The sequence below is a fragment of the Salvelinus namaycush genome, chromosome 10 (assembly GCF_016432855.1).
Source record: "Salvelinus namaycush isolate Seneca chromosome 10, SaNama_1.0, whole genome shotgun sequence".
NCBI lineage: Eukaryota > Metazoa > Chordata > Actinopteri > Salmoniformes > Salmonidae > Salvelinus > Salvelinus namaycush.
This window is the reverse complement of record NC_052316.1, coordinates 38,055,897-38,073,420: the sequence shown is the minus strand read 5'-3', so window position 1 is coordinate 38,073,420 and position 17,524 is coordinate 38,055,897. Positions and strand designations below refer to the sequence as shown.

At 45.2% G+C, this 17,524-nt stretch overlaps 1 protein-coding gene across 3 annotated transcripts in view; it reads right to left on the bottom strand.

Moving 5' to 3' along the window:
- Positions 1-17,524, bottom strand: part of trappc8 (trafficking protein particle complex 8) — a 109,076-nt gene that overhangs the window by 55,082 nt on the left and 36,470 nt on the right. For all 3 annotated transcript variants that reach the window (XM_039002835.1, XM_039002836.1, XM_039002837.1), the window contains 7 exons: positions 15,552-15,702; positions 14,182-14,282; positions 13,881-13,986; positions 11,904-12,035; positions 11,167-11,391; positions 10,345-10,450; positions 6,790-6,984 (listed from right to left, as the gene is read on the bottom strand). In XM_039002835.1, coding sequence (XP_038858763.1) covers positions 6,790-6,984; positions 10,345-10,450; positions 11,167-11,391; positions 11,904-12,035; positions 13,881-13,986; positions 14,182-14,282; positions 15,552-15,702 — 1,016 coding nt within the window. The remainder of the gene's footprint in view (positions 1-6,789; positions 6,985-10,344; positions 10,451-11,166; positions 11,392-11,903; positions 12,036-13,880; positions 13,987-14,181; positions 14,283-15,551; positions 15,703-17,524) is intronic.

Sequence of the window (17,524 nt, the reverse complement as noted above, 5' to 3'; positions counted from 1 at the left end):
CGAATAAAGCACAAAATAAACTTCAGTTAGTGCTAAATACGGCTGCTAGAATCCTGACTAGAACCAAAAAAAATTGATCATATTACTCCAGTGCTAGCCTCTCTACACTGGCTTCCTGCTAAGGCTAGGGCTGATTTCAAGGTTTTACTGCAGACCTACAAAGCATTAGATGGGCTTGCTCCTACCCATCTTTCCGATTTGGTCCTGCCGTACATACCTACACGTATGCTATGGTCACAAGACGCAGGCCTCCTAATTGTCCCTAGAATTTCTAAGCAAACAGCTGGAGGCAGGGCTTTCTCCTATAGAGCTCCATTTTTATGGAATGGTCTGCCTACCCATGTGAGAGACGCAGACTCGGTCTCAAGCTTTAAGTCTTTACTGAAGACTCATCTCTTCAGTAGGTCCTATGCTTGAGTGTAGTCTGGCCCAGGAGTGTGAAGGTGAATGGAAAGGCACTGGAGCAACGTACCGCCCTTGCTGTCTCTTCCTGGCCGATTCCCCTCTCTCTACTGGGATTCTCTGCCTCTAACCCTATTACAGGGGCTGAGTCACTGGCTTACTGGTGCTCTTCCATGCCGTCCTTGGGAGGGGTGCGTCACTTGAGTGGGTTGAGTCACTGACGTGGTCTTCCTGTCTTGGGTTGTGCCGTGGCAGAGATCTTTGTGGGCTATACTCGGCCTTGTCTCAGGATGGTAAGTTGGTGTTTGAAGATATCCCTCTAGTGGTGTGGGGGCTATGCTTTGGCAAAGTGGGTGGGGTTATATCCTGCCTGTTTGGCCCTGTCCGGGGGTATCATCGGATGGGGCCACAGTGTCTCCTGACCCCTCCTGTCTCAGCCTCCACTATTTATGCTGCAGTAGTTTGTGTGTCGGGGGCCTAGAGTCAGTCTGTTATATCTGAAGTATTTCTCCTGTCTTATCCGGTGACCTGTATGAATTTAAGTATGCTCTCTTTCTCTCTTTCGGAGGACCTGAGCCCTAGGACCATGCCTCAGGACTACCTGGCATGATGACTCCTTGTTGTCCCCAGTCCACCTGGCCGTGCTGCTGCTCCAGTTTCAACTGTTCTGCCTGCGGCTATGGAACCTTGACCTGTTCACTGTGATTATTATTATTTGACCATGCTGGTCATTTATGAACATTTAAACATCTTGGCCATGTTCTGTTATAATCTCCACCCGGCACAGCCAGAAGAGGACTGGCCACCCCCCCATAGCCTGGTTCCTCTCTAGGTTTCTTACTAGGTTTTGGCCTTTCTAGGGAGTTTTTCCTAGCCACCGTGCTTCTACACCTGCATTGCTTGCTGTTTGGGGTTTTAGGCTGGGTTTCTGTACAGCACTTTGATATATCAGCTGGTGTAAGAAAGGCTATATAAATAAACTGCTCAAAAAAATAAAGGGAACACTTAAACAACACAATGTAACTCCAAGTCAATCACACTTCTGTGAAATCAAACTGTCCACTTAGGAAGCAACACTGATTGACAATAAATTTCACATGCTGTTGTGCAAATGGAATAGACAAAAGGTGGAAATTATAGGCAATTAGCAAGAAAAAACACCCCCAATAAAGGAGTGGTTCTGCAGGTGGTGACCACAGACCACTTCTCAGTTCCTATGCTTCCTGGCTGATGTTTTGGTCACTTTTGAATGCTGGCGGTGCTCTCACTCTAGTGGTAGCATGAGACGGAGTCTACAACCCACACAAGTGGCTCAGGTAGTGCAGCTCATCCAGGATGGCACATCAATGCGAGCTGTGGCAAGAAGGTTTGCTGTGTCTGTCAGCGTAGTGTCCAGAGCATGGAGGCGCTACCAGGAGACAGGCCAGTACATCAGGAGACGTGGAGGAGGCCGTAGGAGGGCAACAACCCAGCAGCAGGACCGCTACCTCCGCCTTTGTGCAAGGAAGAGCAGCTGGAGCACTGCCAGAGCCCTGCAAAATGACCTCCAGCAGGCCACAAATGTGCATGTGTCTGCTCAAACGGTCAGAAACAGACTCCATGAGGGTGGTATGAGGGCCCGACGTCCCCAGGTGGGGGTTGTGCTTACAGCCCAACACCGTGCAGGACGTTTGGCATTTGCCAGAGAACACCAAGATTGGCAAATTCGCCACTGGCGCCCTGTGCTCTTCACAGATGAAAGCAGGTTCACACGCACATGTGACAGTCTGGAGACGCCGTGGAGAACGTTCTGCTGCCTGCAACATCCTCCAGCATGACCGGTTTGGCGGTGGGTCAGTCATGGTGTGGGGTGGCATTTCTTTGGGGGGGCCGCACAGCCCTCCATGTGCTCACCAGAGGTAGCCTGACTGCCATTAGGTACCGAGATGAGATCCTCAGACCCCTTGTGAGACCATATGCTGGTGCGGTTGGCCCTGGGTTCCTCCTAATGCAAGACAATGCTAGACCTCATGTGGCTGGAGTGTGTCAGCAGTTCCTGCAAGAGGAAGGCATTGATGCTATGGACTGACCCGCCCGTTCCCCAGACCTGAATCCAATTGAGCACATCTGGGACATCATGTCTCGCTCCATCCACCAACGCCACAGACTGTCCAGGAGTTGGCGGATGCTTTAGTCCAGGTCTGAGAGGAGATCCCTCAGGAGACCATCCGCCACCTCATCAGGAGCATGCCCAGGCGTTGTAGGGAGGTCATACAGGCACGTGGAGGCCACACACACTACTGAGCCTCATTTTGACTTGTTCTAAGGACATTACATCAAAGTTGGATCAGCCTGTAGTGTGGTTTTCCACTTTAATTTTGAGTGTGACTCCAAATCCAGACCTCCATGGGTTGATAAATATGATTTCCATTGATAATTTTTGTGTGATTTTGTTGTCAGCACATTCAACTATGTAAAGAAAAAAGTATTTAATAAGAATATTTCATTCATTCAGATCTAGGATGTGTTATTTTAGTGTTCCCTTTATTTTTTTGAGCAGTGTACATTTGATTTGATGGCTGATCTCGGGCTCCGGGGTGGTAGCTGTGGGGTTATAGGGGCGAGACCGGGCATCCGGCGTGACATTCTTGGACCCCGGCTGGTAGGAGAGGGAAAAGTTGAACCGGGTAAACAGCAGGGCCCATCTCGCCTGCCTGGAGATGAGGCGCTTGGCAGTGCGGAGATAATCCAGGTTTTTGTGGTCCGTCCACACAATGAACAGATGTTCTGCCCCTTCGAGCCAGTAACTCCATTCCTCCAATGCCATCTTCACCGCGAGAAGCTCCCGATTCCCCACATCGTAATTCCTCTCCGTGGCGGTGAGGCGGTGGGAGAAGGCGGCACAGGGATGCAGCCTAAGGTCCAGTGCAGAACGTTGGAACAATACAGCCCCCACTTCGACATCCGAAGCGTCGGCCTCCACCACCACTGATGGGAAGGGTCCGGATGAAGCAGGATTGGAGCCGTGGTAAAGCGGTGTTTAAGGTCCCGGAACGCCCGGTCCGAGACCGTGGACCACGTGAATGGAACCTTGGTAGAGGTGAGGGCAGACGGGGGAGGCCAGGGTGCTGTAACCCTGGATAAAAGCGGCAATAAAAGTTGGCGAACCCCAGGAAGCATTGCAGCTGCACCATGGACGTAGGCTGAGGCCAATCCCCCACCACCTTCACTTTCTCGGGATCCATCTTGACGCTCCCAGCAGAGATGATGTAGCCCAGAAAGGGAATGGTGGAGGGATCGAACTCACACTTTTCCACCTTAACGAACAACTGATTCTCCAGAAGGCGCTGGAGAACCTGCCTGACATGGTGTACGTGTTCTTGGGGGGAGCGGGAGAAGACGAGGATTTCTTCAATGTAGACGAAGACGAACCGGTTCAGCATGTTGCAGAGAATGTCATTCACCAGAGCCTGGAACACAGCAGGGGCGTTGGTGAGGCCAAAGGGCATGACCAGATATTCATAGTAGCCGCTGGCCATGTTGAAGGTGGTCTTCCACTCGTCGCCCTCTCATATCCGCACCAGGTGGTAGTCGTTATGTAGATCCAGCTTGGAGAACACAGTGGCCCCCCCTGGAGCGGCTCAAAGGCCAAGGAAATGAGTGGTAGTGGATAACGGTTCTTTACAGTGATGTCATTGAATCCCCGGTAGTCAATGCACGGGAGCAGGGTCTTGTCTGTCTTCTCCATGAAGAAGAACCCTGCGCCAGCGGAAAAGGGACGGATAAATCCAGTAGCTAGGGAGTCCAATGTTGTCCTCCATAGCCTTGGTTTCAGGTCCCGACAGCGAGTACAGACACCCCGAGGGCGGCGTGGTGCGAGGGAGAAAGTCAATCCCGCAGTCATAGGGACGGTGCGGAGGAAGGGAAGTGGCCTGGGACTTGCTGAACACCTCCCGGAGATCCTGGTACTCCGCGGGAATGGCGGAGAGATCTGGAACCACCTCAGAGGACCCAGGAAGACGTCCCAGGACAGGTTGCGCCGACTATTTCTGACTTTTGTGAGCCTTTTCCTTGGCTGGAAAATGTCTGTATGGTTTTTTGTGGCTAGGCGCTGTCCTAACATAATCGCATGGTGTGCTTTCGCCGTAAAGCCTTTTTGAAATCCGACACGATGGCTAGATTAACAAGAAGTTAAGCTTTAATTTGGTGTATTGCACTTGTGAATGTATGAAAGTAAAATATTTCTAGTAATTTCTTTTTGAATTTCGCGCTCTGCCATTTCACCGGATGTTGTCGAAACATTCCGCTAGCGGAACCCCTAGCCATAAAAAGGTTATTAACTTCTTGCCACTATAGGGGGTGCTGTTTCGCATTAGCATAATTTGCTCTACAGATTAAACGGCTTCCTACTCAATTCTTGCTCGTACAATATGCATATTATTATTATTATTGGATAGAAAACACTCTCTAGTTTCTATAGCCGTTGGAATTTTGTCTCTGAGTTGAACAGAACTCCTTCTACAGCACTTTTCATGACAGGGAGTCAGATTTCAGACATCTTGGCCCCTGATCTGGAGTCAGTTTAAAGGTCCCTGTAAATGCTATGGAGAAACAGACACTTCTTACGTCTTCCCCTGGATGTCAGTACGTGATGACGCTTTGAATGGAGTCGATTGCGCAATCAGGGGCTGTATAAAACAGCAAATACCGGAAGTAGCTTCCCTTTGCTGCCTGCGCCTGGCGCACGAAGGACGTCGGACTCGCCTCCTTCCAAGCTTTTGTTTAGCCAGTAATATTTCTCCGGTCATGTTTTTACTCGTTAGAGGTGTTAAAAACATCATAAGGTAGTTAATTTAAACCGTTTTATAGCAATTTATATCCGTTTAGTGCGATTTTGAGGCATTTATTTCTGAGACACTTTGAACCGCTGGGCACGTTTCCAGTTCATGCCGAACGTTAGTGGGCATTTCCACATGGCAAGAGGACAGCTTTCGACCAAAAGACGATTAGACCCAAGAAAGGATTCATTGCCCAAGATTCTGATGGAAGAACAGCTCACAGTAAGAACAATTTATGATGATAAATCGTGTTTGTCGAAAAATGTTAAACGCTTATGCCGCCATTTTGTTTTGTATAGCTTCGCTTGGCGCAACCTGTATTGAAAAGTAAGGATAATTTAAAAAATGTAAATCAGCGATTGCATTAAGAACTAATTTGTCTTTCGATTCCTGTCAACCCTGTATTTTTTAGTCAAGTATATGATTAGCTTTTGATTAAACTAGATCACTCAAAGATGGCGACCGACATTTCCAGGCTTGTTTTGCTACTATTTTCATTGTATAACCACGTTTTTTTATGGCTAAATATGCACATTTTCGAACAAACTCTATATGTATGTTGTAATATGATGTTACAGGAGTGTCATCGGAAGAATTCTGAGAAGGTTAGTGAAAAAATTAATATATTTTGGCGATGATAACGATATCGCTCTCTTTGGCTTGAATTCATGCTGGGGTAACGTTTGCATATGTGGTATGCTAATATAACGATTTATTGTGTTTTCGCCGTAAAACACTTAGAAAATCTGAAATGTTGTCTGAATTCACAAGATCTGTGTCTTTCCATTGCAATGTGCTGTGTATTTTTAAGAAATGTTTTATGATGAGTAAATTGGTAATACAAGTTGCTCTCTGTAGTAATTCTAGTCGCTTTGGTGAGATTTGTGATGGTGGCTGCAATGGCAAACTATGATTTATACCTGAAATATGCACATTTTTCTAACAAAACCTATCCTATACCATAAATATGTTATCAGACTGTCATCTGATGAGGTTTTTTCTTGGTTAGTGGCTATCAATATCTTAGTTTAGCCGAATTGGTGATAGCTACTGGTGGAGAGAAAAAATGGTGGACAAAGAAAAATTGTGTCTTTTGCTAACGTGTTTAGCTAATAGATTTACATATTGTGTCTTCCCTGTAAAACATTTTAAAAATCTGAAATGGTGGCTTTATTCACAAGATCTGTATCTTTCATTAGGTGTCTTGGACTTGTGATTTAATGATATTTAGATGCTACTATTTAATTGTGACGCTATGCTAGCGATGCTAATCAGTGTGGGGGGGGGGTGGGGGGTGATCCCGGATCCCGGATCCGGGGTTGAGGCTCGTTAGAGGTTAACAAGTGACATCAATAAGGGATCATAGCTTTCACCTGGATTCACCTGGTCAGTCTGTCATGAAAAGCAGGTGTTCCTAATGTTTTATACACTCAGTGTGTGTGGGTGCAGGTATGGGGTTGTGTGGGCTAACTATCGAGTTTCCAGACTCATTCTTTAATGAGAAAATGAGATACGAAAAGTGATGAGGAAATGGGAGAGGTGTTGTACGGAGGAGAGTAACTGTTCTTACCTTCTACTACAGCCAGCGGGAAGTGGAGATTGTCCGTCTGACTGTTGAGGCAGCACTGGGTAGAGTAGAACGTTGACGGGACAACCCCACGGTTGGCGGCGGCAACCACCTGTTCCTCGAGGTCCTGCCACACGGCAGCTAGGTCCCGGTCAAACTCCTGGTCCAAGGACACATGGGTGGCAGCCTGCTTCTCACCTGATCAATAACCAATATCACAAGAAATAAATTGATCAATCAATCAGGTCATTATGGATCAAACAAGCACTATCCAGTAGAACATAGACTTCTGCCTGGGAAATTCAATATATTAATAACACAACTTGACAAGGACATTGTGGATCAAAACAATTACTGTGTGAGTGGGTTGGTGCAAAAGGGATACATACACTACCCTCCGTATGCATTTGGACAGTGAAGCTAAAATATTCAATTTGGCTCAATACTGCAGCATTTTGGAATTGAATGGTGAATAACGTATTGTGTCAAAAAAATGCTAATCTCCCCTGTTATTGGTAATGGTGATAGGTTATCGTGTTGTTGAAGCCTCTAATCTTCATTATCAGGATTAATTTCGAAGTGTTCAGAAATATCTTATCTACTCAACTACTAAAGTCATCATTCACCATTCTGTTTCTATTGGGCAAAACATAACAACCAAAACAAATCTATTCAACTAGTGTGTAGTCACAAGCTTGATGTAGTCATTGCGTGCTAGGAATATGGGACCAAATACTAAACGTTTTAAAGTAGTCATACACCAAGAGATGAAGATGAACCAAAACCCGATCGCGAAATAATGCTTTTTGGGGCATTCATTGATGGAAATACCAGCTGATGTAAATACATTTGAAGGGTCATGCTCATCTGTCTATGGGTTCATTTGAATAATTTCGTAGAATTAAATTGGTGTTAAATTCATTAAATCACACACAGCATACAGATGGAGCCTTTTAGCAGAAAATCTGTCAGGCAGCACTTTTATAAGCCAATCATTGCGCAACAATTCTAAATGCAATGTTATACAAAAAATATTTTTGGGGTTACCATTAAAAATAGCTAATATTTAAATTTCTCAACTGGTAATTGAAGCACCATTCGCCATTCAAATGCATAGGCAACGGAAGGCAGGGTTCATCAATGCATCACACACCACTTTGCAATGAGCTGGAGGCAGTATTGATTTTGAAAACATATAGCTACTTAATTATTTGAAACCTGAATGTCTTACTACATACGAGGTATTTTTTGCCTCGCTACAAAGCAGCCCAGGCAAAAACACGACCATATGGAGGCAATTACTGAAACCCGTAGCCTATTTCTCTCCTGTTCTATTGGTTTTCAACTTTCTTTCCTTGTCTAGTAGCCAAATGCACATTCGCGTGTAGCCTACTGCCTTGAGCGCATTGCTGTGCTAATAATGTTAAGAAATAATAATTGATCAACATTTCAAGCAAAACGTTTTAGTTCACATTTTATTATGTATCCTAGTGGTTGTATTAATTTGTGATCTATCGTCCCAGAACTGTCCCAGAGTCTGTTTGGGCTATTTATTTCTCAAGAAGCTGACCAACATAATAGGTCAACTTTTGTACTACGGGAGATAGTAGATTGACATAGGCTCATAGGTGGCCTTTCTATAAGGTTAGGGGAAGCTAAGCTTTCCCTAAGTAAATTTAATTAAATTGCCAAATGAGTCTACTCACCTAATTAGCCTACCTAATTAACCCACTCCTGTCCATACAGAAATAAATAAAATCCTTCCAAATAGGCTACTAAAGCATGATTTGGCCACAGAGGATCATTAAATAAATTGGAGTGTTTTAAATCGTAATCCCTAAAGTCGGAAGGAAAGGCATAGTGTGCTGCAAATACCAAATAGATGATTGTTGAGTTGAGACTGTCAGTGAAATATAGAGAAGACCAACCAGCCAGGCATATCCCAATATTTAAAAATTAAATCGTGGGAAAACATTGTTTGTAAAGTGTGCTGTAAAGAGAAGACAATGAATAGAATGATCAGCCATATCCCCAGTGTAAATTAAAAGTGCTGCAGTCCAAATGTCTAGTGCCACATTTCATAACGGAAACCCTGACACACACACAGAGAGACGACGACACACACACAGACGACGGCGCGCACCCGCCCACGGCACGCACCCTTTCCACAACGCGCACCCACACACACCGACCGACGACACACCCACACCGACACGCGCACACCGACGACGACACACACAAACGACACGCGCACACGCCCCCCCCCCCCCCCCCCGCAACCACTGACGACGCGCACACACACCGACGACACGCACACCGACGACACGCACACACACACCGACGACACGCACACACACACCGACCGACGACACGCACCCACACCGACACGCGCACACCGATGACGACACACACAAACGACACGCGCACACACACCGACGACACGCACACCGACGACACGCACACCGACGACACGCACACCGACGACACGCACACCGACGACACGCACACCGACGACACGCACACACGCCCCCCCCCCCGCAACCACTGACGACGCGCACGGGAACTTTGAACGTTTCTACAAAGTGCAGTCGCAAAGCACTATGATGAAACTGGCTCTCATGAGGACCACTACAGGAAGGGAAGACCCAGAGTTACCTCTGCTGCAGAGGATAAGTTCATTAGTTAACTGCACCTCAGAAATTGCAGCCCAAATAAATGCTTTACAGAGTTCAAGTAACAGACACATCTCAACATCAACTGTTCAGAGGAAACAGCGTGAATCAGGCCTTCATGGTCGAATTGCTGAAAGGAAACGAATACTGAAAGGACACCAATAAGAAGAAGAGACTTCCTTGTACCAAGAAACTCGAGCAATGGACATTAGACCGGTGGAAATCTGTCCTTTGGTCTGATGAGTCAATTTTTGGTTCCAATTGCCGTGTCTTTGTGAGACGCAGAGTAGGTGAACAGATGATCCTCGAATGTGTGGTTCCCACCGTGAAGCATGGAGGTGGTGGTGTGATGGTGCTTTGCTGATGACACTGTCAGGGGATTTATTTAGAATTCAAGGCACACTTAACCAGCATGGCTACCACAGCATTATGCAGCGATTCACCATCCCATCTGGTTTGCATTTAGTGGGACTATCATTTGTTTTTCAACAGGACAATGACCTAAAACACACCTCCAGGCTGTGTAAGGGCTATTTGACAAAGGAGAGTGATGGAGTGCTGCATCAGATGACCTGGCCTCCACAATCACCCGACCTCAGCCAAATTGAGATGGTTTGGGATGAGTTGGACCGCAGAATGAAGGAAAAAAAGCGAACAAGTGCTCAGCATGTGGGAACTCCTTCAAGAATGTTGGAAAAACATTCCATGTGAAGCTGGTTGAGAGAATGACAAGTGTGCAACGCTGTCATCAAGGCAAAGGGTGGCTACTTTGAACGACCTTTGTTTAACATATATATATATACATACACATACAGTTATTTAGCAGCTTTAAATATGTGACTGGGGAGCAATGCTTGGCGGTGAAATTTGTGTGTGTCAGTCTTACCCTCTGCCAGGCGGCGTTCGTGGCCAAAGTAGACCCTGGTAGCAGAGCTGTTGATGCAGGGTAGGGGCAGCTGGGGTAGTGCCACCTCACACACCCCTGGCACATTCTGGAGGAACAGGTAGAGTAAGAACATACTGTTAACACACACTGAAGCCGAACATCACACACACACTAAAATATAGCCTGTGCAAGACTCACTATCGGACTCTGCATGCTGAGTTAGTGTTATAATAATCAGACTTAAAATTGGGTTCAGCTCGCACACACACACACAGCTTCCTCACTGGCCATAGTGGAGGGTAAGAACACGCGCGCACACACACACACACAAATGCACAAGCACTGACTCATCCAGACAAAGCTCAGCACATTTCCGATTCCTAAAAGCACACACTAGAAGTCTACTAGAAGCAACTTATTTTAATAACCAAACTCTGTTAAATGACATCGAGATTCTGGGGCTGACGCATAGGCTTCAAGTACTTTGATGTATTAATCAGAGAGCAGTACTAATATAACAGGTTTGTGAAGGACCAGTTCTGTAGTGTGTATGTCCACATATTTGAGATGAATTGTCAGATTTCAGGTGAATGTTTCTTCAGAAACAGTGGGACAGAGTGTGACATAACAGTCTATCACGCCAAGGCCTTGTTCATGGGTATAGAGGTACACTCTAAGGAAGGCTCCCTGAGGTTGTATTGCGGTTATGTATAGGTTGTGTTGTCATCTTGTTTTCATGTCTATGAGGAAGGCTCCCTGCAATCAATGTGTTAAGGTTGTTTTAAGGTTGTGATAGGGTTGTATTAACATTGTGAGTGTTACCCTGTAGACGTAGAGGTACTCCCGGAGGAAGGCTCCCTGCTGTGTGGAGGTCTGCTGGCTGTCGTTGGTGAGGATGTGTCTGAAGGCTGAGACAGCGTTCTCTGGTTGGCGCAGCGTAAAGGACTGGCGGCCGATAGTGAAGTTGATATGGTCCTCAGCCAGGGACCAGCCTTTACCCTTATATACCTGCATGGCCTGGCAGTAACACCGCAACGCATGGCGCTTCTACAGCGAGTGAGAGAGAGGTGGCATGTAGGGGGGACGAAGACAGTGAGGGGGAAAGAGGGATAGAGAGGGTGGAGAAGAGGGAACGAGGTACAGGTAGAGAGGGAGAGCAAGAAGATGGAACATAAAGAAAGAAAGAAAAGCAAAGCAGAAAATGACAGAACAGAGGGGAAAACGAGAGGGAAAGAGAACAATCAGTCAAAAGTTATAAATGGAATGCTCTAACGGTTCTAGAACTTCATTCACATCATGCTGCTCTGAACATAGAAGACTACAAAAGTCTTAAACCTCTCTGACCCACCTAGCTACCTGTAAATCACCAGTCTCTCAGATCACCTTGTTCTGTTCATCTGGTGATCAAATGTTTTTTTTTAATTAGTAATAAATGTCAGCAAACATGAATAACCTTGTTCTGTTTTTAAAAGGCCTGGCTGTGGTTAACACACACACATGCACAAACACAGGTACGCACAAACACAAATATGCACAAACACAAGTTGTGTTCCACTCACCTGTCCTGCCTTGCTGAAGCGGTGTCCTGCCAGGATCATGTGGAAGGCAAACTTCCTGACCATGGGGTTTCGCATGTTAATGAAGCAGTGGGCTGCCTGCTCCAATAGGAGGGCAGAACACAGATCAGAGTCCTGAGAGCGAGATTGAGACATAGTTAGACAGGTTAGTTAATACCATGGACCTATCACACACACACATTAATTTAACATTAATTTGTACAGAGAGACCTGTTCAAGACAGTGGCAGGCAGCAACATTACAAAAGTTTCACACATACAGTTGAAGTCAGAAGTTCACATACACCTTAGCCAAATACATTTAAACTCAGTATTTCACATTTCCTGACATTTAATCCTAGTAAAAATTCCTTGTCTCAGGTCAGTTAGATTCACCACTTTATTTTAAGAATGTGAAATGTCAGAATAATTGTAGAGAGAATTATTTATTTCAGCTTTTATTTCTTTCATCACATTCCCAGTGGGTCAGAAGTTTACATACACTCCATTTGTATTTGGTAGCATTGCCTTTAAATTGCTTAACTTGGGTCAAACGTGTCTGGTAGCCTTCCACAAGCTTCCCACAATAAGTTGGGTGAATTCTGGCCCATTCCTCCTGACAGAGCTGATGTAACTGAGTCAGGTTTGTAGGCCTCCTTGTTCGCACACGCTTTTTCAGTTCTGCCCACATATTTTCTATAGGATTGGGGTCAGGGTTTTGTGATGGCCACTCCAATACCTTGACTTTGTTGTCCTTAAGCCATTTTGCCACAACTTTGAAAGTATGCTTGGGGTCACTGTCCATTTTAAAGACCCATTTGCGACCAAGCTTTAACTTCCTGACTGATGTCTTGAGATGTTGCTTCAATATATCCACAATTTTCCTCGCTCATGATGTCATCTATTTTGTGAAGTGCACCAGTCCCTCCTGCAGCAAAGCACCCTCACAACATGATGCTGCCACCCCAGTGCTTCACAGATGTGATGGTGTTCTTTGGCTTGCAAGCATCCCTCTTTTTCCTCCAAACATAACAATGGTTATTATGGCCAAACAGTTCTATTTTTGTTTCATCAGACCAGAGGACATTTCTCCAAAAAGTACGATCTTTGTCCCCATGTGCAGTTGCAAACCGTAGTCCGCTTTTTTTATGCCGGTTTTGGAGCAGTGGCTTTTTCCTTGCTGTGGATATAGATACTTTTGTACTCGTTTCCTCCAGCATCTTCACAAGGTCCTTTGCTGTTGTTCTGGGATTGATTTGCAATTCTCGCATCAAAGTACGTTCATATCTAGGAGACAGAACACGTCTCCTTCCTGAGCGGTATGATGGCTGCCTGGTCCCATGGTGTTTATACTTCCGTACTATTGTTTGTACAGATGAACGTGGTACCTTCAGGCATTTGGAAATTGCTCCCAAGGATGAACCAGACTTGTGGAGGTCTACAATCTTCTTTCTGAGGTCTTGGCTGATTTCTTTTGATTTTCCCATGATGTCAAGCAAAGAGGCACTGAGTTTGAAGGTAGGCCTTGAAATACATCCACAGGTACACCTCCAATTGACTCAAATGATGTCAATTAGCCTATCAGAAGATTCTAAAGCCATGACAATTTTCTGGAATTTTCCAAGCTGTTTATAGGCACAGTCAACTTAGTGTATGTAAACTTCTGACCCACTGGAATTGTGATACAGTGAATTATAAGTTAAATAATCTGTCTGTAAACAATTGTTGGATAAATTACTTGTGTCATTCACAAAGTAGATGTCCTAACCGTCCTGCCAAAACTATAGTTTGTTAACAAGAAACTTGTGGAGTGGTTAAAAAAAACGAGTTAAGTGTATGTAAACTTCCGACTTCAACTGTATATGATACACGTAACATTCAATAATCTGACTTCCACAGAGATGCACAGAGCCAGAGGTCAATCTACAGAATAAAAACATAGAACCTGTGGTCCCAATGAGAAGTAGTGTGTACTTCTCACCTCACTGGTCATCTTGATGAGGAGGGTAGCAGCATCAGAGTACTTGGCCTGACTCTTCAGTACCTCAGCACTGAACAGAGCACAACGCTCAGCTAGGACCTTGTTCCTGTAGGGGGTGACATTTATAAAACATTCATACACACTACCACAGGAATGGGAGAGCCAGTGCATTGTAGTTGTGTATTTTGTGACTTGTATGCGGCTGTTGAGCTATGAGGCTGGGTATTTTAGCTTACTGGATATTGTTAATCAATGTGTGTTTTTGTGACAACACATGCAGCTGTGTGTGTTAATGCCGTACTTGCACACATCTCTGTAGGTCTGAATTGCCGTGTCCATATAGTGTGCTGGATACGGCCGTGGAGCCCCACCCTGGAGAAACGCAGACACTGCTGCCATCTCCTATAGACAGACCGACAGAGAGCGAGAGAGAAAGAGAGAGAGATAACGAGAAAGAGGGTGCAGCAATATGAGAGGAGAATGATAACCATTTAAAATGTATCCATTTCTCATATATCTAAATAACAATTAGTGTTGAGTGTCATAAGTGGTAATATGGTGGGTGTGTGGAGGATAGGAAGGGACACGTCACAGCTCCAGACCACATCAGACTGTCAAAAATATTCTGGCTATAAGAGTCTCAAACACACGCACCTGTACCTTCATGACAATGTACTGTGTGTGTGCATGTGACGTGTGTGTGAGCGTGTACAGTATTCACTTGTTTATCTGTGTAGGTTCTCTTTGAGTGTTGTGGCAGAAGAATCAGAATTAGCTCAGTAATATAGATTATCTGCATAATATGCTTATTTGATTGAACTGTTGAACTCTTGTTATTAGAATGTATCCCTTTGGACTCTGGTGTTAGCAGTTGCACTTCCTCCCTCATATGGGCCCCAGTCATCTGGGGCCCAGAGAGGGGAGAAATCAGGCTTGTCTATCACATGTCCCTGTTGCTATGCAGAATATCAGAAAGAGAAGAGGACAGGCTGGAACATTGTCTTCATATGTGAATGTGTCTTTACCTATTTTAAACCATGTGATTAAATGGGGAACCAATTACTTGTCTCCAGAATGTCTGTGCGCCACTCACTCCCTTTGACCTTGGGGGAGATCAGGTCTGAGAAAAGATGTGTGGGGTAGTGTCTGGAACCACTGTACGTCATCTCTGATGTGGCACCTATCTTGGGATAGTGTATAACCCAGAGGCTCACTCCCCTCAGGACTTTACAATTGATTTATGCCATAGAATGAGTTGCTGTTTCTGTACTGTGAAGTACCAGGGACGAGATCTTAGGGGGCTAACTCTGTACAATAAGAAAAGTCTTCATAACAAATCCCATCTGGCTGGGGGATACTGCTTTCTCATATATCAAGTATCACCTTGTGACCCATTCCATACATCTGTTGTTTGTCATGTAGACTAAGAAGGTGTATCTTTGCTATAAAATATATTTTGCATTCTTTGTATGTCAGAGCTGCTCGCTGTTGAGTCACCAGCCTCATTATTGCAGAGCAATTACTCTATGCCGCATTATAAATAAGTTGTGAATAAAGTAATATCCTGATCAGTGATTGACCTTGTCTCTCCTCCTTATTGATTAGAATTTCCACAACAGTGTGTGTGTGCGCGCCACATCTCTCTCTCCCTTTCTGTGTGTGTGTTCTCACCAGCGCCCCAGCGGCATAGAGCATGGCCTGGTCAGATAAGAAGTCCTTCTTGGCCGTGTGGTAGCAGCTGTAGGCCAGCTCATAGTGCTGAACCAGGAAACACAGGTCAGCCATCTTCCTGATCTGCAGCTCAGGGGCTTCTGGATGATAGCTGATGATATTACACAGGGCAGAGGGCAGAGGTCATATACTCAGCTGAGGTATAGGTGGAGGTGTTAGAAAACAAAGTCAGACTCAAATGGAACCCTATTCTCCTATTGACAGCAATACGTTTGACCAGGGCCAACAAAGCTCTGGTCAAAAGTAGTGCACTGTAGTGAATAGGGTGCCATTTGGGACACATCCAAACTGTACAGTGCATTCGGTAAGCATTCAGACCCCTTGACTTTTTTTTCACGTTGTTACATTACAGCCATATTCTAAAATTGATTAAATAAAAAAAAATCCTCAATCTACACACAAAATCCCATAATGACAAGGGGGAAAAAAGTTTGTTATAATTTGTGCAAATATATTAGAAATAAAAAACAAATATCTTATTTACATAAGTATTCAGACCCTTTGCTATGAGACTCGAAATTGAGCTCAGGTGCATCCTGTTTCCATTGATCATCCTTGAGATGTTCCTACAACTTAAATGGGAGTCCATCTGTGGCAAATTCAATTGATTCTACAAAAGCTGAAGGACATATGCACATGCAGGTACTTTCCGCAGGTGCTGGATTTGTAGGCAAAATCTGGTTGCTTGTCATTTTGTACAAGCTGGACATCTTATTAGATCTCTGAGATACATTGGAATAGAAATGGTAAAGATGTCACGCAGGGGAGGGGACATTGAGAGGAAACTTCAAGTAAATAAATATCACCTGGGAGCATGAGCAGTAGTGTGCTGCGTTTTTAAATTAAATTGATTGGAAATGATTTGGAAAGGCACACCAGTCAATATAAAAGGTCCCACAGTTGACAGTGCATATCAGAACAAAAACCAAGCCATGAGGTCGAAGGAATTGTCCGAAGAGCTCAGAGATAGGATTGTCGAGGCACAGATCTGGGGAAGGGTACCAAAAAATGTCTGCATCATTGAACGTACCCAATAACACAGTGGCCTCCATCATTCTTAAAATGGCAGAAGTTTGGAACCACCAAGACTCTTCCTAGAGCTGTCTGCCCGGCCAAACTGAGCAATCGGGGGAGAAAGGCCTTGGTCAGGGAGGTGACCAAAAACCCGATGGTTACTTTGACAGAGCTCCAGAATTCCTCTGTGGAGATGGGAGAACCTTCCAGAAAAACAACCATCTCTGCAGCACTCCACCAATCAGGCCTTTATGGTAGAGTGGCCAGATGGAAGCCACTCCTCAGTAAAAAGGCATGACAGCCCGCTTGAAGTTTGCTAAAAGGAACCTAAAAGACTCTCAGAACATGAGAAACAAGATTCTCTGGTCTGATAAAAAACAAAATTGAACTCTTTGGCCTGAATGCCAAGCGTCACGTCTGGAGGAAACCTGGCCCCATCCCTACGGTAAAGCATTGTGGTGGCAGCATCATGCTGTGGGGATGTTTTTCAGCAGCAAGGACTAGGAGACTAGTCAGGATCGAGGGAAAGATGAACGGAGCAAAGTACAGAGAGATCCTTGATGAAAACCTGCTCCAGACCGCTAAGGACCTCAGACTGGGGCGAAATAAATCAGACAGTTTCACCTGCAAAGCACCCCCACACATCCTCCTCCATGCTTCACAGTGGGAACCACACACGCAGAGATCATCCATTAACCTACATTGCGTCTCACAAAGACACGGCGGTTGGAACCAAAAATCTCAAATTTGGACTCATCAGACCAAAGGACAGATTTCCACCGGTCTAATGTCCATTGCTCGTGTTTCTTGGCCCAAACAAGTCTCTTCCCTTTCCTTTCTTATTGGTGTCCTTTAGTAGTGGTTTCTTTGCAGCAATTCGACCATGAAGGCCTGATTCA